Raw genomic sequence first — 24,399 nt, 5'->3', positions numbered from 1 at the left:
GTGAATTGAACTTAAAAAGAGCCATTTAGATTCAGAAAGATTGAAAACAGGAGGACAGTGACCTGTCTGTAGTTAGGCTTAAACATTATGTATGAAACATGGTCACTTTGGCCATTAAAACAATCTGTAACTGCACAAAGCACAAATATTACCTGTATTTCTTAATATTAAAATATAAACAAAATAAACTATTCTAGAAGCAGAATCCAAAATATTGCAGGCAATCTAGACTCCTGTTATTTAAGGTTTAAAATCTTTATTCCAGACATTAGTCAGCTTTTCATGAGTCAACTAAGTTCATACATCCTTGGATTTTTTTTACTCTTTCCTATCTGTTGTTATTTTCCTAACACTGCTATTTTTATAGAGCTAATGTATATGCTAATATAATTTCAATTTTGGTAGTTTGTTTAAAAATATCAGTCCATGGGCACCTGAACTCTCTGGTTTTGGTAAAGAGAATGGAAAAGAGTCAGCAAGAGAATATAAATTACAGATTAGCAGAGTTGGAAGGGACCTTGTAGGTCATTTAATCCACATGCACCCGCCCAAGCAGGAGACTTTATACCATTTCTGACAAATGGCAGTTCAGTTTCTTCTTGAAAGCTTCCAGTGATAAAGCTTCCACAACTTCTGAAGGCAAGCTGTTCCATTGGTTGATTGCTCTCAGTGTTAGTTCTCCTTATTTCCAGGTTGAATCTCTCCTTGTTCAATTTCCATCCATTATTCCTTGTCTGGCCTTCAGGTGCTTTGGAAAATAGCTTGACCCCTTCCTCTCTGTGGCAGCCCCTCAAATACTGAAACATTGCTATCATGTTTCCCCTGGTCCTTCTCTTCTCTTCACTAGACTTGCCATGCCCAGTTTCTGGAATCGTTCATCATATATTTTAGCCTCCAGTCCCCTAATCATATTGGTTGCTCTTCTCTGCACTCTTTCTAGAGTCTCAACATCTTTTTTATAGTGTAGTGACCAAAACCGGATAAAGTATTCTAGGTGTGGTCTTACTAAGGCTTTATAGAGTGGTAGTCTTACTTAGTACTGGTAGTCATTACCTAGTAGTAATGTATTATTTGCAAGAAAATGAAATCAAAATCTGTCTTGAACATGGACCCTAAATTAATGGATGTTGGTATCCAGCATGAACTTGCATACAGTTGTTCTTTGTCTATGAACTTTTTACCCTTGATACAAAATGTCTTTGAACTTTTTCATCGCTTACATGATTTCTAATTGTCAATTCCATTCTTTTTAGCTTCAATATCTAAACAATAGTTTTAGATGACAGTAAATAAAAGGAAGTGGTTTCTGGATTTGTTTCCAATTATGAAACTGATCTGCATCTTCTGTTGTGGCTAGAAAATATTTCTTGAAAGTTTTTAATATCATCCCTGCCTCTAATTGTAGCCAGTTGAGACCAAACAAACAAGGGGATTCAGGCTATTCCAAATTCTGCAAACTGACATTTAGCAAGAAACTTTACTCTTCAGCAATTTTTATTATACTTTTTTGTGTGTGCAAAAAAAAGGATTTTTGCTTTGATCAAGAGATTTACATAAGTAATCTTAGTTTCTTATTCTACTGCTGCTCTGTTGGGAATCTGTTTATGAAACTGAGAACTTCAGTTTTGCTTTGTAATATGGGACACTGATGTAAATACATACAGACATATACATACCTTCCTGGATATATATCTGCAATTTGTGTGTCTAAAGAAAGTCTTGGACTGGGTACTGTGGTTAGAATTCTTTATATTCCATGTTTGCTGTAAGTTTTTTTCCTGCTTTTGATTATCCAATTTACAGTTTATAGTATCCAACATTTCAAACAAAGTGGCAACTCCGATAAAAAATTTATACACTCTTTATTTGCAAACTTCATGACTCCAATCTTGAAGCTAGTCGTATAAATATAGTCAAGGTGGAGTGGTAGCCACCTAGGAGTCTGAAGACCCAGGCGGCCCTAGCCAAGCCTTTAAACTTGTAAAAAAAACCACCCTGATTATATTTTGCTGCAGGGCTAATACATACCCATAAAGAAGCAAAGGCAATTGCCTAAGACAATATAATAATGAGTGTGGAGCAGCCAGCAGAGACAGGCAGTTGGTAAGCATAGCAAACCTCAATGTCCTGACTATGACTATATGGCAGCAGAGTTACAGAAAAATGCCTTGTTGTTTGTACTTTGCCAACTAATCCTGGAAGTCTAGTATTATGCAAATCCTGTTATTCTTGCTTCCATTACTTCCAGAGGGAGTGTTGTGTTTGCAGATCTGCTCCCTAAAATGTAAGAAATGTTCTTTATTTATTTATTATTATTTATTATTTAACTGATGGAATTTGAGGTTCCATCTTAGAGCATTGTGGAACCCCAAGAATTCTTCATAGTTGCCAATTTGTAGCCCTATAGGTTGAAGGAAAAAGTGTATTAGATAACTTTTTTATAAAACTGAATTGAAACCCTATTCCTTTGTATGCATATAAAACATGGATTCATATAGAAAGTGTCTATGATAGCTTGGCACAGTTGTCTTGCCATGGCCAACTTTTTACAGCCAACTTGCTGCAGCCAAGACACTACTGCCATGGAGATAAGAGTTATGTTAATATTGAAGAAATGGTGGAACAGAATAATTTTAAAAAGAATGGAAAAGGAGGGACAAAATGATATGTGAATAACAAAAATTAAAATATTTTAAAATTATTTTAAATAATTAATTTAAATTGTTGAATTGTTCGGTGACGAATTGTCCCATGGTGACTTGGCCACAGTGAGTTGTCCTGCGGCAAGTTGGCAGTTATAGGTTGACCATGGCAAATTGTCCATGGCAAGTTATCCCATTCTGTATAGAAAAGGATGGGGTTTACATCCATAATTGCATGCACTATTTAGATTTTCTGACATTTGGTAAGTAGCATTCTTTTTTATGTGTTGCCTCTGATTGCATTTGTTGAAAATGGCTGTTTTGAAGTAGAAAACATAGGAAAAACAGTACCAAAAGCTCTAGAATAGGTTTAGTATATTTCATAAGTCTTAGCAAGTGGCTCTAGGCAAGTCTGAGAAAAAAAAACCTCTCAGAAGAAAGCAATGGGAAAGCAGTTCTGTGCTATTTTCAAAAGAACTGTATAGGCAAGTAATGAAGTGAGCAAGAAGCACATTTGATTGGAAAGTAAGTTTTGAAGAGAAAGAAAAATATCAAAAATCTCTCAGATTAGGGCAAAAAGAAAAAATGTTCATTCTCACCCAGTAATCGATAAAGCATTAACCTTTATGTTCCATTCTCCAGTTTTCTGTGGCCCAAAAACGTAAAGTCTACCCCTAATTCAAAATGCTGCACCTTTTGGTGTTAATTGGCTCATTTCCATGCAATCCCTTATAAATCAGTATCTGTAAAATGGTACATAAATCTATTTTTTTTACATATCCTGCATTCATTTATACACAAGCACAAATTTATTGTCACTTTTAGATTTGGCTGAGTATATTTAAAATGAGCAGATTTTTATCTGAGTATAAAAGTGTATGTTTATAAAAGAAAGCTAGTCATGTGGGATAAAAAAAGGAAAAGTTGCTGAAATATCTTCTTTGAAGCAATTGCTAAGTGAATTCAAGTTTTCATCAGCAATTAAGTTTTGCAGTTAAAGAAAACCAAAACAAGCCATGAAATTGCCATCAAAGGAGTTAAGATAGGTTGAAGAGAAAAACAGACAAATGAACATACGAACGTTTCTTTTTAAAAGTACTCTTTACTCTGTTTTTCATTCTTATACTCATTCTTACTGCTATTAATTCCATTCCATTAGTAAGAGGGAAAAAGATTCTAAACAATCTTAAACAAATCTGAATACAAGACTAAATTTAACATTTGTTCATTTTCCTTCACAGTTCCTAGCAGTCGTAACAACAATAAATATTTTTTTAATTCTCCAGCAGGGCGGGACCAGCAGCCAGGTATGGGATTAACTCGGTCTGTATCCAATGGGATCGAGTCTGCAAGTTGAAAAGCACCTCCTCCTCCTGGTGCTTCCCAGCTTTTAGACTCAATCTGACTGGGACAAACGCCCTTCTGAGCTGCTCCCCTTTCAGTATCTCAAAGAAAGCAAAATAATAATAATAATGTCGATATTTTTAAAAATCTCAGACCTAATCCGCTCCCTTCGCGGCTGCTGTCATCGGGGTAGAGGCTCCCAGGCTTGGTTGAGCGCCCCCCCCCAGCGAGAAGGGCGATTCAGCCCGATACCGCTGGGGACAACTGAAGATTACCACTGACCAGAGCAGATCCGCGGACAGCCGGGGAAGCAAAGAGGAAGTATTTGAGTCCTCCCCGTTGCTGGCGTATGCGGCAGCTGCTGAATTATGTGAATTATGTGAAAAGCCGGGCGCTCCCGGGTTTTTCCCGATTGCCTTGGCCTCACTACGGGGTCGCTGAGCAGGCCAGCCAGACCTTGCCAGGATCCTCGTGGGCTCTCTTGGACTCTCCTCGATCGCTCCAGCCTGATCTCAAGATTTCTGAGTGGCTGGGCAGCTAGATGCCAGGATTTCGTGGGCGCTCCCGGGCTTGTCCCGATTGCCTTGGAACTTGAAATTCCACCAAAGGGACTGTGGGTAATACCTTCATAATTAGCCACCTCTGGCCCCTGCTGGCCGTGTGGCAATATTGCCTTTACATTTCTTTTTCTTCTCTTAGAATTTCTTCCCCTCATTGCCATATTTTTACTTTGTCCTAGGTTTCTCATTGGAAGGGGCCTTGCTCTAGTGCCTCTAGAGGCCTACCTCCCTCACACGCAGGCCTTGACCACGTGCAATTAGAGGCCTAACCAATGGCTGCAACCTTCCAAGATGACCGCCATACCACCTGCCCGGCCTAACAAAAGAAAACAGCCTGCTCTGCAGGCTGATCCACAGCCAGGGCCAAGCACTTCAGGCCATCTCACCCCTGCAAGTGCAGTTGCCTTGCAGTCCACAGTAGCCAAACATAATAAGGTTTCCAAAGCTTCTGAAAATAATGCCTTACAACACCAGAAGGCGATGGATCGGGCAATTGAAAAGGCAATGAGGGATTCCACTAAAAAAATTCAAGAACAACTGGGCCTAACCCATCAGACCACACCAGTTCAGACCTCACCTCAAGCTTCGGGGGCTCCATTGGTTTCTTTGTCTCCGGATGGCTCTATTGTATCGTCCCTGCCACAGCCTGCTGCTGATTTATTTCGCCCTCTCCCTGGGTCTGAAGGGGAGGCTATCCCTGAGGCTTCTCAATTGCAGGAGCCAACGATAGATGCTGCCACGGCCACTCTTGCTCCCAGTGTATCAGTGGGCCAACAGGAAGCTAGACCACCTCCTCAATACCCAGTGGAGATGGCAGACATGATAGCTGCTGCTGTCCAACGGGGCATTGCTGCCTCTAGGCAACCAAGGATCCATTCATGGATCTCTGAATATGCAGCATCCCAAACAAGTCAGGATTTAGTGCAGGACCATATCCCTGAACGGGCTGAGGATTTCCAAGATCAGTCACCCACTCACCTTTCACTAGCAGATGAAGGTGACTTCAGGGAACAAGACCTTTCTCAGACTGAGGATTTGGTCCCTGACCAACCCTCCTTTGTGGGCCTTTTTAACCCACAGTTGTTTCGCTCTGTACTACACAAGGCCAAGGTCACCACCCGGCTAGGGGTGACACGTCCTGCTCCTGGCCCGACTTCTGAGGCAACAGATCTGCCCTTAGACTTGTTTTCTGTACCAGTGGTGGAGACAGAGGAGGTGCTTGCCTCCAAACTATTTGTGGAAGTAGTTGACAGACAGTGGGCCACTCCCATAGCAGGCCCAAATCCCAATGCTCTAGATCGCTGCTTATACAATTTGGACCCTAACTTTCTCAAATTGTTGCAGGTCACTACAGTAGACTCCCCTGTGGTGGCCTTAGCGGGCCACTCTGTTGTAACAGGACCCCTGGAGGAAACCCTCTGCCCAGATGACAAATGGGCAGAACAGTCCCTGGTTAAGTCTCATCAGGCAGCCGCCTGGGCTGTGAGAGCCACCTCCTTGGCCTCTTTCTTTAATCGGGCAGCCCTCCTGTGGCTAAAACAATTACAGGAACGACTTCCTACCTCTGACACCCAGTCCCACCAGGACCTAAACAAAATTGTAGCCACCCTTAAATACTTGGCCAATGCCACCCTTCAAGGTTCAAGGTTTGCAGCAAAATCAATTGGCTCTACAGTTTCATCATGCCGCATGCTTTGGCTTAGGCGCTGGCAGGCGGACGCCAAAAACATGGCAGTTGGCATTGGCCCTGTATTCAGGAAATTCATTATTTGGAGCAGCCTTGGATCCCTTACTTATAGAGACCAAGGACAAAAGCAAAATTCTCCCTAATATGTCCCATCAGATACTAGACCTACTCCTTATTTTCGTCCCTTCAGAACGGCGGATACAGGCTTTGGTTCTTCCAGACCCCAAAGGTCCTTCTCCCCCAGACAGGGTAGACAGGATAGACAGGGAGGCCAGGGACAGAGAGGTTCCTCCAAACGGTCCTTTCAGGGTGGGAGGGGCCACCCATTCCGACGCTCATGTTGACTGCTCGTCTGTTCTTCCCATTGGGGGCAGACTGGCTCTTTTTGCCAGCCGATGGGAGGACTCCACCACAGACACTTGGGTCAGGGAGACGGTCAGGTCTGGCTCTCCCTGGAATTCCTTTCCACCACCACCCCCGAGCCACTTCGTCAGGTGTCCTCTATCTCACGACCTGATGAAAAGGCTTCTCGTGGCATCGGCTATAAAACACCTTCTCTCAATTCAGGCCATCCAGCCGGTGCCACGAGACCAGAGCAGTCAGGGTTTTTATTCCCGACTGTTCATAGTTCCAAAGTCCTCGGGGGGATGGAGGGCAATTCTCGACCTCAAGGCTTTGAACCGCCGCATCATTTACAGGCGGTACAAGATGCAGTCTTTCCAGACCATCTTGAGAGCATCAGGGAAGGCAACTTCCTCACGTCGGTGGATCTGATGGAGGCATATCTCCATGTCCCAATTCTTCCGGCCCACAGATGATTCCTTTGCTTCTGCCACGGAGGTCTACATTTCCAATATTGTGCTCTTCCATTCGGATTCTCCTCGGCCCCCAGGGTCTTCTCGAAATTGATGGCCTCTCTCATGGCCCTTCTCCGTGTGATTCCAATAAGGATTCAATCCTATCTGGACGATCTTCTTATCCAATCCCGGACAGAGACCCTGGCGGTGGCAGACTTGTCCACAACAATTCAGGTTCTAGAGGCCCACGGATTCTCGATCAACAGAGCCAAAAGCCACCTGCAGCCAACAACTCGAATCCAGCACCTAGGGGCCATCATAGATAGTCGAGGGCCGAGTTTACCTGTCGCAGGAACGCCTCTCCAGCTTACAGGATCTGGTCTTAGGGGTGAGGAGAGGACATCCAATCCCCTTACGGGTTCTTTCCCAACTCTTGGGAAAGATGGTCTCCTGCATCGGCATCATGCCTTGGGCACGCTTCCACTGCAAGGCTCTGCAGTGGTTCCTCCTCCTTTATCAAAAAGCCCACAAGGCGACATCACCATTACGGGTCCAGATTCCTCAACAGGTCAGGGATTCCCTGCAGTGGTGGATCTCCCCAGCCCTGTCAAAAGGCAGAGAGTTCAGGGAACCTCAACACCTAATATTGACAATAGATGCCAGTCTTCATGGTGGGGCGCCCATCTGGGATCAAACATGGCTCAGAGTCAGTGGTCCCCAGAGGACCTCACCCACAACATAAACTGGTTAGAGCTACGGGCCATCCATCTAGCCCTATTATCATTTCAAGATCTAGTTCTCAATCAGGACATTCTGATTTTAACAGACAATGTGGCCGCCAAAGCCCATGTGAACCGCCTAGAGGGAACCCATTCACAGCCCCTGATGCAGGAGGCCGTGCAACTGGACCTCTGGGCGGAGGCTCATCTGAGGTCCATCTGGGCCTCTCACATATCAGGAGTGGCGAATATACAAGCCGACTGGCTCAGCAGAGTCTCAGTCGACCACAGGGAGTGGCAGCTGAATCCAGACTTGTTCTTTGAGATCACACGCCGCTTCGGGACCCCGACAGTGGACTTATTCGCCACTCAAGACAATCGTCAATTGGAACGGTTCTTCACCAGGTACCCATCTCCAGGGGCGGAGGCCATAGATGCTCTACGCAGCCCTTGGCCCCCCGGGCTTCTATATGCCTTTCCTCCCATCCCGATAATCCCCAAAGTTATCAGGAAGATGCTGCAGGAACAGGCAGCATCTTCTCCTACTGGCTCCCCACTGGCCTCAGCGCCCTTGGTTTGCGGACCTGGTGGCTCTCTCCATAGCATCTCCTTGGAGGCTTCCTCAAGATAGGTTGTCGCTCAGCCAGGGGCAGTTGGTCCACCCAGACCCTCAGTGGTTCCAACTGACCGTCTGGCGCTTGAGCGGCGCCTCCTGAGGAAAAGACACCTACCTACTAATGTCATCAACACCATCCAGGCTGCTTGTCGGAGTTCCACCACTCGCATCTATGAATTTACCTGGCGCACTTTCTGCAAGTGGTGTTCTGATAAAGACATAGATCCAACGATCTCCTCTACGGTCACCATTTTGAAATTCCTACAACATGGCTTGGAACAAGGACTGGCAGCTAACACCCTTCGACGACAGGTAGCCGCTCTCTCTTCTATCTTTTCTTGCGGTTCCAGGTGTTCCTTATTCCCCTCATTCGCCAATTTCTGAAAGGTACAACCAACCTTTCCCCACCAGTTATCCACAGGTACCCCACTTGGGACCTCACAAAGGTTCTACTCTCCCTCACCAGGAGTCCCTTCGAGCCTTTGAGGAAATGTGGTTTGCAATTTTTATCATACAAGGTGGCCTTCTTGGTTGCCATCACTTCGGCTTGCAGAATCTCAGAGCTTGCTGCCCTTTCATCCAGGGCGGATCTCTGCTTGTTCCACTCCGACAGGGTTGTCCTCCGTTTAGACCCCACCTTCCTTCCGAAGATTAACTCCCTGTACCATAGATCACAGGAACTCATCCTTCCTAATTTTTCTCCAGATCCGGTACACCGGCTGGAACAGTCTTGGCATACTCTCGATGTCAGGAGAGCCCTCCGAATTTATCTTAAACGAACCGCCTCTCTCAGGAGGACAGAGGCTCTCTTTGTGTCCTTTCAGCTGACCACCATCGATCTCAAAGTGTCTTCCTCTACTATAGATAGATGGCTTAGAGCCTGCATTGCCAAGGCCTACCAGATTCAAGGGTTACCTGTCGCAGGCCGCATTACGGCCCACTCAATCAGAAGTGCGGCCACGTCGGCTGCATGGGCCACCCAGGCTCCCTTAGAGGAGAACTGCAGAGCCGCCATGTGGACTTCTACTAACCCCTTCATTCGCCATTACAAACTCGACATTTATGCATCAGCAGACGCAGCCTTTGGCCGCAGGGTTCTCCAGAAAGTCCTGGTGGGGAGTGCGAGCCCGGACCGGGCGGGTCCCTCCCAATAGGACTTAGCTTTGGTATGTCCCATACCTGGCTGCTGGTCTCGCCCTGCTGGAGAATGGACATTGGTCCTACCTGAATGTCCTTTTTCAGTTGGCGGGACCAGCAGCAAGCCCCGCCCTAGGTCGCCCAGTTCCAGTTTCTTCTTGTGGGTGGAAGGGATCTATTGTCGTCAGTTGGCGGGGGGGGACATAACCTGTTTTTGCAGTTCTTGTTTTGCAGCTCAGTGCGTCAGTCTGCCGCATCATTCTCATCTGAAAGCTGGGAAGCACCAGGAGGAGGAGGTGCTTTTCAACTTGCAGACTCGATCCCATTGGATACAGACTGAGTCAATCCATACCTGGCTGCTGGTCCCGCCAACTGAGAAAGGACATTCAGATAGGACCAATGTCCAATTTTGCTTGAAAATTTTTAAAGTTCATTAATAATTCTGACTTGGGTAAGACTGATATGTGTCATTTTGTGCGGGGGATGGAATGCATAAAACTTCAATAATATATATATATATTTATTTGCATTTATATCCCGCCCTTCTCCGAAGACTCAGGGCGGCTTACACTATGTTAGCAATAGTCTTCATCCTATTTGTGTATTTATATACAAAGTCAACTTATTGCCCCCAACAATCTGGTCCTCATTTTACCTACCTTATAAAGGATGGAAGGCTGAGTCAACCTTGGGCCTGGTGGGACTAGAACCTGCAGTAATTAATGCAGTGTTAATAATAGACTGTTAACATTAAGTGTTAATGCAGTGTTAATAATAGACTGTCTTACCAGTCTGAGCCACAGGGGCCCTAAATAATAAATAAATAAATAATAAATAAATAAATAAACATAAAAGTTTAATAATAAAATAAAATAATAAATAGGAAGCATTCTGACCCTTATTTCCATTTAAAAAGATAATGAACAAATTCTTAATACATAATAATATTCCTTGAAACAGTATAGTCAATGAGGAGGCCGCTGACTTGCACAATGGTCCCGGATACAGAATACTGGCTCTAGATATACTTTCTAAATTTTTCATGCAAAAATTAAGTAAAAAGGTGATAAATTTGATATATTGTCTTGCTACTTTGGTTCACACTGTAGACACAACTCTTGTTTAAACACTAATATACGTTGAAATGTCTGTGTTCAATTATTTACTGAACATGAGGGAAAATGTACAAATAGCATTGCTATTTCTTTTTCATATCTTTTTTGTTAATAGTTATGATTGTCAGTTTTGAAGAAAAAGACTATTTGGAATGAATTAAATTTTTAAAAGATATTTGAATATACTATTTGCATTCCTTTTTTTTTATAAAAACTTTTTTATTTTTTACAAACACACATACATAAAACCATCTTCAATTCAAATACATTGCGTCGGTGGGTTAATTACCAGTCTTTGTGCAGATCACCATATTCATTGCAACTAATTTATCTAATCTTATTTTTTATCAATATAATATATCTTTCAACATTTTAATCAATTAATCTGGATTAGGAATAACATTTCATTTTCTCTTTTCTAATCAGCTTTCTTAATTTAGTATTAAACATTTACAATCTCATTCCATAAACTCAATTATATAATTTAACATTTCCATTATACAATCTGACTTAAATCTCATTAACATATGATAAAAGAAATCCCATATTTTATAGAATTGTTTCTCTTCCTGTTCTCTAATTTCTAATCAGTTTACTTATTTCTGCACATTCCAACATTTTCATAGTAACTTCATCTTGCAATGGAAGTCTTTCATTTTTCCAATTTTTAGCAAATACAATTCTAAAGGTAAAGGTTCGCCTTGCACATACATGCTAGTCGTTGCCAACTCTAGGGGGTGGTGCTCATCTCCGTTTCAAAGCCGAAGAGCCAGCGCTGTCCAAAGACGTCTCCATGGTCATGTGACCGGCATGACTCAACGCCAAAGGCGCATGGAACGCTGTTACCTTCCCTCCAAAGGTGGTCCCTATTTTTTCTACTTGCATTTTTATGTGCTTTCGAAACTGCTAGGTTGGCAGAAGCTGGGACAAGTAACAGGAGCTCACCCCATTACAAGGCAGCACTAGGGATTGGAACTGCCAAGCTGCCGACCTTTCGATCGACAAGCTCAACGTCCTAGCCCCTGAGCCACCGCTTCCCTTAATACAATCTTAGCTGCTGTTAAAACATTTACAATCAAATATCTCACTTCTCTATTATATATTTCAGATATAATTCCCAATAAAAAACTTCTGGTTTGAAATCAATATGTTTCTTAATCATCTTTTCCAACCATGTGTAGATTTTAGACCAGTATCTTTTAGCTTCTACACATGTCCACCACATATGGTAATATGAACCAGGTGTCTGGTGACATTTCCAACATTTTTCAGATTTATTCGTAAACATTCTAGCAATTCTTGTCGGGGGTAGGTGCCATCTATAAATCATCTTGTACAAGTTCCCTTTGTAGGCAGTAGATTGTCATTTTGTAGTTTTGAGTCCAGAGTTTTTGCCACACCTCCAAGTCAATTCCATGTCCGAAGTTTTTCCCCCAGGCAATCATTGTCTCTTTAACTTGTTCTTCTTCTAAGTTAAATTCTAATAGATAACAATGTAATTTCCTAATTAGGTCAAAATGTCAAAATTTTATCTAAATTAATCATATTATTATAAATTCCTTCTGTTTTGGAGTCTTTATCATATCTGGAACGTATTTGCAAATAAGAAAACCAATTCATTTTTATACCTTGTACTTCTAGTTCCTGTATTGTTTTTAGTTCACCCTTTTCATTCAGCAGTTCACAATATCTAACAATTTGTTCTTTCCTGAATATTACTGAGTATGAAAAAGCCTCAATAGTTGAAAGCCAAAATGGAATTTTTAAATAGTGTTTTTTTAAAAATCTTTTCCCAGTTTAACAATAATGCCTCTCTTACAAAGTGTCTTCTAAAATAACCCTGTGTTTTAGCTTCCCCATACCATAGAAAAGCATGCCATCCCAACAATAAATCATGTCCTTCCAAAGTCAATATTCTATTATTTCTTAGAGTTACCCATTCCTTGATCCACATTAAACTAGCTGATTGATAATATAAATCCCAATTAGGTAGTCCAAAGCCTCCTCTAGTTCTCACATCTTGCAATAGTTTCAATTTTATTCTTGCTTTTTTACCATGCCATATAAATTTCAATATTTTTTTATTTAGGTCCTCAAAATATCCTTTCCCCAGTTTAATTGGAATTGTTTGGAACAAATACAAAATTCTAGGCAATATATTCATCTTGACAGTTGATATTCTTCCAATCAGTGATAATTGCAAGTTCTCCCACTTTGTCAAGTCTAACATAATCTGCTGCTTAAGTTTAACATAATTATTTTCTTTCAATGTACTACATCTGGTGTATCCCCAAATACTTAACCTTGTTAGTAATTTGCATCCCTGATCTTTCCGCCAATTCATCTTTATATTTTATTAACATATTTTTTGTCAAATTTTTTTATTTATTTATTTTCAGACCTGCTACCTTGCCATATTCTCCTATCTCATCAATCAATATGTTTATCAATTCTAATGGATCCTCTAGGATAAAAACCAAATCATCTGCGAATGCTTGTAATTTGTATTCTTCCCTTTTAATTTTCATTCCCTTTATTCCCTCTTCTTCTCTGATATTTCTATTTAATACTTCCAACATTAATACAATCAGCAGAGGTGATAACGGGCAGCCTTGTCTTGTACCTTTTTAAATTTGTATCACTTCCATCATTTCTCCATTGGTCATTATTTTAGCTGTTTGTTTATAGTATATAGCTTCTATGGCTTTAATAAACTTCTTACCAAAACCCATCTGTTCCAATTGTAATATCATAAAATGCCAGTTCACGTTATCAAAAGCCTTCTGTGCGTCAAGAAATATCAAAGCCATCTGTTTTTCAGGATGGACTTCATAGTATTCCAAAGTATCTAAAATTATTCTCATATTGTCTTTAATGTGTCTTTTAGGCAGAAAGCCATTTTGATCAGAATGTATAAAGTCATTTAAATATCTTTCAAGCCTTTCTTCCAATATTAAAGCAAAAATTTTATAGTCTGAGTTTAATAAGGATACGGGTCTGTAGTTCTTTTATTTGTTGTAAATCGGTATCCTCTTTTGGGATAAGTGCATTTGAATTCCTGTGCCCAACTAATTACAAAAAAAAGGAAATGATGTGAATTAAATCATTTCCCCATCTTACCATGGATCTTTTACAACATATGCCTATATGGAAGCTTACACATTAAATTGACAAAGTTAGTTGAGTTACAGTAATAATACCGAAAGCATTTAAAAAGCCCCTTGAAACACTGCTCTGACTTTGTTGTCTGGTTTTACTTTCTGGCACTCAGTATAGTGTTAAACTGCCAGGCAGTTTAACAACACAGTATGGAATATAGTTTATTTGGTAGGTAGAGCTGAATGTGTGACTACTTTGGTAACTAAAGCTGAATATGTGAAGTATGTGAACATACTTCATGGTTTAAACACTAAAGAATTCAAATTCTATGTTCTCTTCAGTTATTTGAGAAAAAGTGTTAAGGGACTGTAGGCGGACATAATCACACATATACACACTCCCTCACACACACACACATACGTAGGCACATTTTTCTGTGCAAGTGAATGAATTCTGAAATTATATTTTTAGAACATCTGCTTTAATGCCCTCGGATCATTAGTATGGATTTATTTCTTAGAACGGAAAGAAAATATACCCAATATATTTTCAAATCTGAATAGTGTTTGATAATGAGTATTATTTTGTCTTCCTGCTTGAAAGGTGGTAAAATATTTAGAAGTTTTGGTGCATTAATGGTATTTCAAAAAGCAAGAGGCAATTTATATTCTCAGAACCCAAATGTCATGCCAGATGGGAGCATATTCAAGCATTTTTCTAGCTCTCCTTTGTGTCTATATTGTAGAAATAATTTTACTAATCATAGACAACTTAGCTATCATTGCTAATTCTATTCAGTATTTTTCCAGTACTGGAAACCCTTCATGAAGCGTGTAAAACCAGTAATTAAAAGTAACAGTGATTATACATGTAATTATATTTCATACAAACAAATACAAAGATTTTGCTTCACTTAGTTGACAAACCAACATTTTATTTTGCGGCCATGGGTGCATTACTGATAAATTCTCTCTTTTCATAGCTTAAGAAAATTTAACTTTTGGAAATTTAATAAATATTTTTTTTTAAAAAAGAAAATTGCTATTATATTTAGACCAATGATACCTTTCCCCTTATTTAAAAAATGGTCTTGATACGTGCATTATAAAAAGTTTGCTTACTTAGTCATAGTTCAACGAGTACAGCACAATTAACTGATTTTGTGTCATTATTTACATAATTATTTTCAAACCAGACTGATTGGGTTATGTATCATGCTAAATCTAATACAAATATTTGATTTGGTTTATTCTGGTGTGTATCATGATAGAGGAGAATATTTGAAGTTCAGAGTTCAAATAAGGGGTGCACTCTGAGTTTGGTTGTTTTCTTGAAGACATTTCCTTATCCAAACTTGGCAACATGATGATGATGATGTTATCTAGTTAGATAATAAAACATCTGAAAGAAAACAACAAAGTTTAGAGACAGCTTAAGTGTGATTTCAAACATGAAAATCCAAGTATGGTAGAACATCAGTTAATCATGTCTTGATGCTAAAAATAATTTATATAATAATAACAACAACAACAACAACAACAACAACAACAACAACAACAACAGAGTTGGAAGGGACCTTGGAGGCCTTCTAGTCCAACCCCTTGCCCAGGCAGGAAACCCTACACCATCTCAGACAGATGGTTATCCAATATTTTCTTAAAAATTTCCAGTGTTGGAGCATTCACAACTTCTGCAGGCAAGTTGTTCCACTTATTAATTGTTCTAACTGTCAGGAAATTTCTCCTTAGTTCCAAGTTGCTTCTTTCCTTGATCATAACATAACATAACATCAGAGTTGGAAGGGACTTTGGAGGCCTTCTAGTCCAACCCCCTGCCCAGGCAGGAAACCCTATACCATCTCAGTCAGATGGTTATCCAACATTTTCTTAAAAATTTCCAGTGTTGGAGCATTCACAACTTCTGAAGGCAAGTCGTTCCACTTATTAATTGTTCTAACTGTCAGGAAATTTCTCCTTAGTTCTAAGTTGCTTCTTTCTTTGACCAGTTTCCACCCATTGCTTCTTGTTCTACCCTCAGGTGCTTTGGTGAACAGCCTGACTCCCTCTTCTTTGTGGCAGCCCCTAAGATATTGGAACACAGCTATCATGTCTCCCCTAGTCCTTCTTTTTGTTAAACTAGACATACCCAGTTCCTGCAACCGTTCTTCATATGTTTTATCCTCCAGTCCCCTAATCATCTTTGTTGCTCTTCTCTGCACTCTTTCTAGAGTCTCAGCATCTTTTTTACATCGCAGTGACCAAAACTGAATGCAGTATTCCAAGTGTGGCCTTACCAAGGCATTATAAAGTGGCACGAACACTTCATGTGATCTTGATTCTATCCCTCTGTTTATGCAGCCCAGAACAGTGTTAGCTTTTTTTAGCAGCTGCTGCAAACTGCTGGCTCATATCTAAATCGTTGTCCACTAGGACTCCAAGATCCCTCTCACAGGTACTACTGTTGAGCAAGGTACCACATATACTGTGCATTTTGTTTTTTTTGCCTAAATGTAGAACCTTACTTTTTTCACTGTTGAATTTCATTTTGTTAGATAGCGCCCAATGTTCATTTAAGTATTAAATACTTAATTAAATATTTAAAATTTAAATATTTAAATAATTTAAATATTTAAAATAATATTTAAGTATTTAAATATTAAATATTAAATATTAAATTAAGTATTAAATTCTTAAAAGATATTTAAAATATCTTTTAAGTATTTACATTATAGACCTCAGAAAATAATGGAGCAACATAGATTTGACTTGATATAGTCGTTTTTTCTCTTATTGGGGTTGATCACAACAGAATACTAAGGTATCACCTTTCATAAATCTTTTGTATGGAAAACACTCTTAACTGCCATTTTGCCCAACTTCCCAATATTTAGTGCATGCTATTCTGAAGTTTTCCAAGGTAGTAGCCTGTATTTAAAATATTTCAAGACAAGTTGATAGTGCAGATGCTATGTGGAGGAGAGATCTGAGAATAGGATGAAAAGCTTTTTGTAAAATTAAACAATAAATTTATAACTTCATTAGGAACAGTATCTGTCCTATTTATCTAAGGATGGAAATAACCTTACCTTTCATCACTATTGGAATACATCTTGCATTTTTGAAGCCCTACAAGAAACTGGAGAAACTTTCAGGAATCCTGCCTTGCCAAATTATTTTTTTCATTATGTATTTGGAAAACAATGAACTAAACTCTTATCACCCATTCTACAAATGTATTTAGTAAACCCCCTGGGGGAACTTGCCTCTTGAAACAGACAAAACATGACTTTTTGAAAACGATACCAATAAACTTGCCAGTGCAGTAATCATCCAATTTTTATCTTGGCTCAATCATCATAAAAAACACAGAATCATCTATCTAATTAATATTCCACTGTCTATCTAATTAATATTCCACTGCATTGAAGAAGGGGTTTACATCTTTTTGCTTGCAGTCTATGCCTTCCACATACCTTGAAGGAAAATTTATAAGTTGAACAGCATCTATATCCTTGTAGTGTCAGTCAGGTAGAGTACATTATTAACTCGGGATAGGGGATAGCTCAGGCAATAGAGAAGCCTGTTATTAGAACACAGAGCCTGCAATTACTGCAGGTTCGAGCCCGGCCCAAGGTTGACTCAGCCTTCCACCCTTTATAAGGTAGGTAAAATGAGGACCCAGATTGTTGGGGGGGCAATAAGTTGACTTTGTAAAAAAAAAATATACAAATAGAATGAGACTATTGCCTTATACATTGTAAGCCGCCCTGAGTCTTCGGAGAAGGGCGGGGTATAAATGTAAACAAAAAAAAAACCAAAAAAAACCCTATGTCTTCCACTATTCCACTTTCCATTCGAGTTAAGGGATAAGCTGTTTATGGTAGATGATTTCAAGGGCTTGGACAGTAAAATTGTTTTTTATGCTTCTGTCAGCAAGAGTGTGTCACCTGGTGGGACCAGAAGGAAAACCTTTCTGCCATGGAGCCCACTCTGTGGAACATCCCCCCTTGCTGGTGTTTCACAAGTCATAAAAAAAACTTAGCTTTGCCATCAAGCTTGACCTCTGATAATATGGGTGAACCCATGCCACGACTTTCTTGAGTGTTTACTAATCTTCTTGGCTACTATTTTTATGTCATTTTTATCATATTGAAATCTTTTTCTCAATTTTTTATTCTCTTAATTGTAGTCAGCCAGAGTTATATATATGATATGGGTGGCAATTTAATTAAATTATAAATAATATTTGGAAATAATTTTAGTTATATTTCTTATGGATATATATTTTTTGTTTTTAGCACAAACTTATCTGGTAATGAATTAAATATATCTTGATGATTGTTGCTAATTGAGAGTAGATTTTGTTTGCATTATTTTGTGCCTTCTTAAATACCTGCCAAATATAACCATTCTGATTTACAATATAGATAGTTAAATTGCTGTAGAAAAACTCAGAACACAAAACAGATTTTTTAAATGTTCTTACACTAATTGTAGTTTCAATGTGGTTGTTCAGTGTTGAATAGTTGCTGCCTAGCTCCAGGCAAACCTCCAAGCTCCAGGCTGGACTCCAACCAGGATATGTTGCGCACCATAGCTTGGGGTCCTGTCAGTTGAATGAAAGTTCCTTTTCCTGCTTGTAATAGTTGCCAATCTGTAGCTACGTCTTCCTCTGTAGGCCATTTCCCTTTATCTTTTCTGCACACTTTTTTCTATCTGTTTTAGCATTTGGCTTTTGTGAGCTCAAAAGATTGGTGTAGGTGAGGCTGCCTATGAACATCAACAAGTCCTTTAAAATACTAGAGTGTGGCTCAATTAGCCAGCAGCTGAAATACTGGCTTGGGTGTCTGTGAGTACAATTCTGAGGGAATGGCTAAATGCTTGAGGGAGGGAGTAACTGTGTGTGTGAACTTGTCTACATATATTTCCTTTTACTCTATAAGACAAAGAACAATGGTTTGACGCAAAGCTTTTTTTATTTTAAATATTGATACATAATTAATTCAATCGTCAGAACAATAAAAGAACTGAGCAGCAAAATTACATTACAGTAATATAGCATAATAAAAACTTATTTAAAACTGCCTGTAAAATTCAGTTAGTAACATGTAACATAATTCACCCTAGGCCTAATATTTACTCTTTGTTAAAGCAAATCCAATTTTGTAATAGTTTGTTTAATAGCTACAACACAAAATTTAACTACATTATGCATAATGTTAGGCTAATTGCTGAAAAGAGAAAAGTAAAGATAAAGCATCTGATTATTTTGGCATATGTTCTAATAAAAGAAAGATGAAAGATTGATGGCTACCTTGATAATACTGTATGAACAGTACAACAAAACATTTTGGGTAGTTTTGAATATGAATCACAGGGAAAGGGCTTCTGGATAAAGGAATGTTGGCAACTGGCAATAGATAATAACATGTTAGGTTCTAAAAATGCTTGCTGCTGAGTAGGAAATATCAGCATGGTTAAATATCTAGTTGAGAGCCCTTTGGGGTAAGAATCAGGCACAGAAGAGACTGCCTATAGAAATTGCTTGAGTTCCCGCCCCCCCCCCCCCACTCATATCAGAGAGATTGGAAAGCAAGAGTTTACAAGAGAGTAAGCACACAATAGGGAATTCACTAGTCCTGTTTACATAGGATTATTGGGTCTGCTGACATCAGCACATTGTTTTTGAAATGTCTTTCCCATTGTGCACTTGCTCACTATCTTGTAATCCCTTTCTCTCCAGTGAATGTAAATACAAAGATTTTCATTTTTGCGAATTATCCCAGTGCCACAGTGAGAATGTCAAAGGATATGCGAGTATGGAAAAAGAAAGCACAATTGTGGTCATGTGATTTCCCACTTAATGACTAGGTTGCTCAAGTAGCGCTGCTGATCCCAATTGTGGTTGCTAAATGAGAGCTACCAGTATTTGAATCATAACCTTGGCCTCAAACAGTTTCAGTTCTTTTTTTCATTTGTTGCATTGGGCATGAAAAAAACTCAATATTTCTATGAGTTCCTCAGTGCTAATTTATTTCATGAATCTATATGATTTTTTCCAAAAACCAGTAGCCTTGAGGACCATTCATATATATTTGTTGCTTTATCTTGTTCAATTTTGTTTCCTGAAATATTTCACATATTGTTTATGCTTTTTAGCAAAGACCACTTCTTTAGTTCTTTTGGTAATTAATTGCCAACTATTGTATTTTGCGATAATCAGCCAATATTCTAAGAAGACTGTTGACGGCTAAGATTTGTGGGGTAATATATTCAGTTATGTATTAATTATACTAAGTTGGCTGAATACACATACAAATACAAACCAACATTTATGTCTATAATATCAGAATTTGACATTTGTTCTGTTTCAAATCTTTGCAGGTTGCCTGCCTTACTTATATAGCAAGCAATTTTCTAAACTGCAGAACAGAAGCCATACGATGGGGCACTGCACATGCAAGTATTGTACCCTATCAGGTGAGTTAATGACTTGCTTAAAGCTAAGTCTGTTTTCTTCATTTTGTCTTTAAGTTACATTTTGAAATCAATTTCTTGTCTGAAATTGTCCCTCATCTACATATTGCAGATTGTGCGTGTATGCACACCTTGTAATAAGATATTAAGACGAACTTGAATTTGAATGACTGAAATGGTTAGCTGTAGTGAGATGAAGTTTATGATCTTTGATATTTTTATGTCTGTATAAAACCACCATATTTTACATTTTATGTAAGTAGTCATTTTCATTCTATAGATTTAACAAATAGAAAAGGTAGGTGTATTCCTTTTTATTAGTTTATAATATAAAATAAATAATAGGAAAAGTAGGGGAGGTAAAAGGGAAGAGAAAAGTATAGAGAAGAAAGAAAAAAGAAAGAAAAAGAAAAGGCATTGACATCTGACTCCCTTTGGTGCAGTAGAATAAGAAGTAACATTGAACCTCAACTTTTTACTTTTATATAAACTAGCCATTTCTATAACAATAAGTTTATCTAATCAGTAAAATCCAAAATCAGAGTTTCAAATTTTTCTGCCTCAAGCACAGTCTACAAAGTTTTTTTTCTTTTATCAAAGCAGTCACTTTAGCCATCTCTGCTAACTCCAATCAACTTCTGAGCCATTTTCCATTGTGGGGATCGAAGTGTCCTTCCATTTTTGTGCATAAAGTAATCTTGCTGCCATCAATATATATATAACATCAACATTCCAAATTTTTTTCCAAAGTCTTTTTCCATTAAACCCAAGGAAAAATTTCTGGTTTTATTTTTATATTCGCTTTGAGAATCTTCTGTATTAGAATATGAATCCTACTCCAATATTTCTGTGCTTTATCACATGTCCACCATAAATAGCAATAGGTTTATATACTGCTTTACAGTCCTTTACATCCCTCTCTAAGCGGTTTATAGAGTCAGCATATTGCTCCCAACAATTTGGGTCCTCTTTTACCCACCTCGGAAGGATGGAGGGTTGAGCCAACCTTGAGCCTGGTGAGATTTGAACTGTCAAATTGCGGCAGCCAGCAGTCAACAGAAGTAGCCTGCAGTACTGCACTCTAACCACTAAGCCATTTACTAAGGTCCATTTACATTTGCATTTCCAACTTCATTTGAAATACCTTTATACATTTTTGATAATTTATCTGGTGTTAAATACTAACAATATAGCATTTTACAAAAAATTTCTTTTAAATTGTAGTTTAATGTAAATTTTAAACCTTTCACTCATATATTCTGCCATTGTTCAAGCTTTACATTGTATTCAAAGTTCTTTACCCACTGAAAAGATAGCTGTATTCCCTAAAGATTTTAAAAAACTCATCAAGGGTTTTCACTGAATCATTTAAAAGTGCTGTCTGTATATTGTAATATTTTTGTGTGGTAAGGTTACCAAAAGAATAGCATCTCTTAAAAACACACTTTTAAAGGAGTAAAAGCCTTTATGTCTAAAAATATTAGTATTCAAAATTTTATTTTAATTAATAAACTTACATTTATTTTTTAACAAAATTATATTTCTGTATCTATAACTTCTACAGACATTGTTTTTTACCTCAGGATCCTTCCCACTCCTGTGAGGAAAGTACATGAAAAAAATAAATCTAAATTGCCTCCTGATGATATACAGATGAAAAGTCTGCATTTAATTAAATTGCTTTTAATTGTAATTTGGATTTAATTGTAAACATACCAGAGAATAGACAGTTGGGTGTCATCCAGAAACTAACTCAAGTCCCTTGACATCAACCAGCTGTCTGGAATTGGTTGAACTGAAGTCTCCCAAAAGTTTGGAAGACATCAACTTGGCCTACCCGTGAAATAATTTGACCTCTGATTGTGACATATAAACAATTAGAAGTGTTATGAGATTCATGATGTAAATGATTTAAAGAAGGACTTACCTGACGTTTATTGAGTTAGCAGATTTATATTCCTGTGAAGGTGACAGCATTCAGCATCTTGGCTTATTTTAAAAACTTAAGCAGGATTATATCTGATTAATATTTGAATGGGGAATATTAGGAAATCCCAAAGATGTAAACTAAACTGGAAAGTTAAAAACCATTTCTGAAAGAGACAGTGGTAAATCACTTTAGTATCATTGTGGAAAAAAACCACCATGAATGTGTCCATTTAGTCACCAGAAATTGAACTCATAGCTTTATAAAAATAATGCTACATTTTAAGATCACTTGCTAGAATTGGCAGGCAACTCTCTACAAAAATCCTTATTTATTTTTAAACGTTTTGCTTCAGTCTTCTATAATTAATTCAAAATGCAAAATCTGTTGATATAAAATTGAAGCAGAACATAATAGTTTAAAAAGTTTTGAGTTTTCCTGGCCTGTTCATCAGATGTAATTATTAAAAAGGGGTGGCAAAATTTTAAAAATCAGGAAAAGTACAAATATTTCATTTGTAAATCTCTATGGCCTCTTCATTTTTAGAACTGTGGAAATAGAAATAAGGACCTATTTTCTTTGTCTCTTTAACCTGATTAAATACTGCCAAAAATATTAATTCTCCATCAGGAAATTAATTCCGGTGTAAAATACAGGCACGGAAATATATTTTTTGACATAAGAGAGCCATAATTGAAGTCTAACGAATGACTATGTTCTGATTTGCACCTTAATTCAGGAGGTACAGATTGAGTTAGTATGCACTAGAATTTGTAAAGGTAAACATTATTATTTCAACATGTGATTTATTCAGTGGTGGGATTCAAGTAATTTAACAACTGGTTCTCTGCCCTAATGATTTCTTCCAACAACCAGTTCACCAAACTGCTCAGAAATTTAACAACCGGTTCTCCCAAAGTGGTGGCAACTGGCTGAATCCCACCACTGGATTTATTCAAAGTTGAATTAATTTATGACCAGACAAAGTACAAGAAAGTCTGATGTCTTTGGAGTACAGTCCCAATATACTTGAGCTATAATTCCCAAAGATATGATAAGATACCTTTTTACTTCCTGAAATATGATTCAATGAGAAAACATTCTATTCTCTTTTACAGTTATTTATTTGCAACATTTTGCAGTGGTTCAGCATGGCTTAAAATAAATCTATAAAATAAAATTATTTAAATCACTTCTCATCAAAATTCATTCTAAAAGAAAATTAGTGTTGTTTTTGCCAGGAATTATAATAAAAATTGGCAAAATATGCATTCACAGAAGTTTTAAATATCCATTATGAAAGATAAGGATTTTACAATGATACTTCAAGTATGTCTGAATATCATTAAATCACAGAGGACTGAGAAACATGCGAATTTTTTAAAACAGATGTTGGGAGTTGTAAGAAAATAAATATTTACAACATCTGTACATGACAGTACTCAAAAGTGTTGTATAAGAAAACTGACCAACATCATCTCCCTTTGTTTACTTTTTAAAATATGTTTCCAATTAGCAAATGTATTTTTCCTAATTATTTTTAATTTTAATGGATATATTTGTTTTATCCAGAAAATGTTCTCTTAATACAATTTCACTGAAATGAAAAGGTTTACTGGAAAACTAAGAGAAACTATATGCTTTGTTGCCTAGGATTTACAGTGCTATTTTATATGATGAATGTGATTTTAGTAGTATTTCTTCTCTGATGTAACTTGTGCAGTACTGCAGCTTTACTTATTCGATGCAATTATAGCTATTGTGAACTATTCTTTAGAGGAATAAGTAACTGAAATTAATTACCGTGTTTTCCCAAAAATAAGACTCTGTCTTATATTTTTTTGAACCCTGAAATAAGTGCTTGGCCTTATTCCCATGCACTCAAAAGCCCGATTCGGCTTATTGTCAGGGGATGTCTTCTTTTGGGGGAAACAGGGTCCATCTAAGCAAAAGTCTCTTGGTAATAAATAAGATTGTCCCGTATTTGGCTATTCCTAGCATCAGATGGAATTGTTTTTCCTCTCGATGCACCACCACATTGTTGTGACCCAGGCCCAAGTAGGTAGTAGTAAACGCAATAAGTTCAAAAACAGACTTTATTAGAACAGCTGAGAATTAACTCATTCTCAACATTGTCCAAACTAAATCAAAGCAAATTCTTTATAACACAATTCTTCAGTCTTATCACCAATTTTGGTCTAATTAGGCAAACTGCCAAAGGCTTTTCTTGGCAAAAATTCAAAAGCAGAAGACACCGACAAGAAATAAATGCATCAAGAC

General features: G+C 38.2%; 1 protein-coding gene across 5 annotated transcripts in view; it reads left to right on the top strand.

Annotated features, from left to right (window-relative positions):
* SUGCT (succinyl-CoA:glutarate-CoA transferase) overlaps positions 1-24,399 on the top strand; it is a 438,252-nt gene that overhangs the window by 56,270 nt on the left and 357,583 nt on the right. For all 5 annotated transcript variants that reach the window (XM_058180303.1, XM_058180299.1, XM_058180298.1 and 2 more), the window contains one exon: positions 20,100-20,195. In XM_058180303.1, coding sequence (XP_058036286.1) covers positions 20,100-20,195 — 96 coding nt within the window. The remainder of the gene's footprint in view (positions 1-20,099; positions 20,196-24,399) is intronic.

This window comes from Ahaetulla prasina, chromosome 4 (genome assembly GCF_028640845.1).
Source record: "Ahaetulla prasina isolate Xishuangbanna chromosome 4, ASM2864084v1, whole genome shotgun sequence".
In the NCBI taxonomy this organism is placed as follows: Eukaryota; Metazoa; Chordata; class Lepidosauria; order Squamata; family Colubridae; genus Ahaetulla; species Ahaetulla prasina.
Note: the sequence above shows the minus strand (reverse complement) of the source record. Positions and strands in the feature narration are given on the sequence as shown.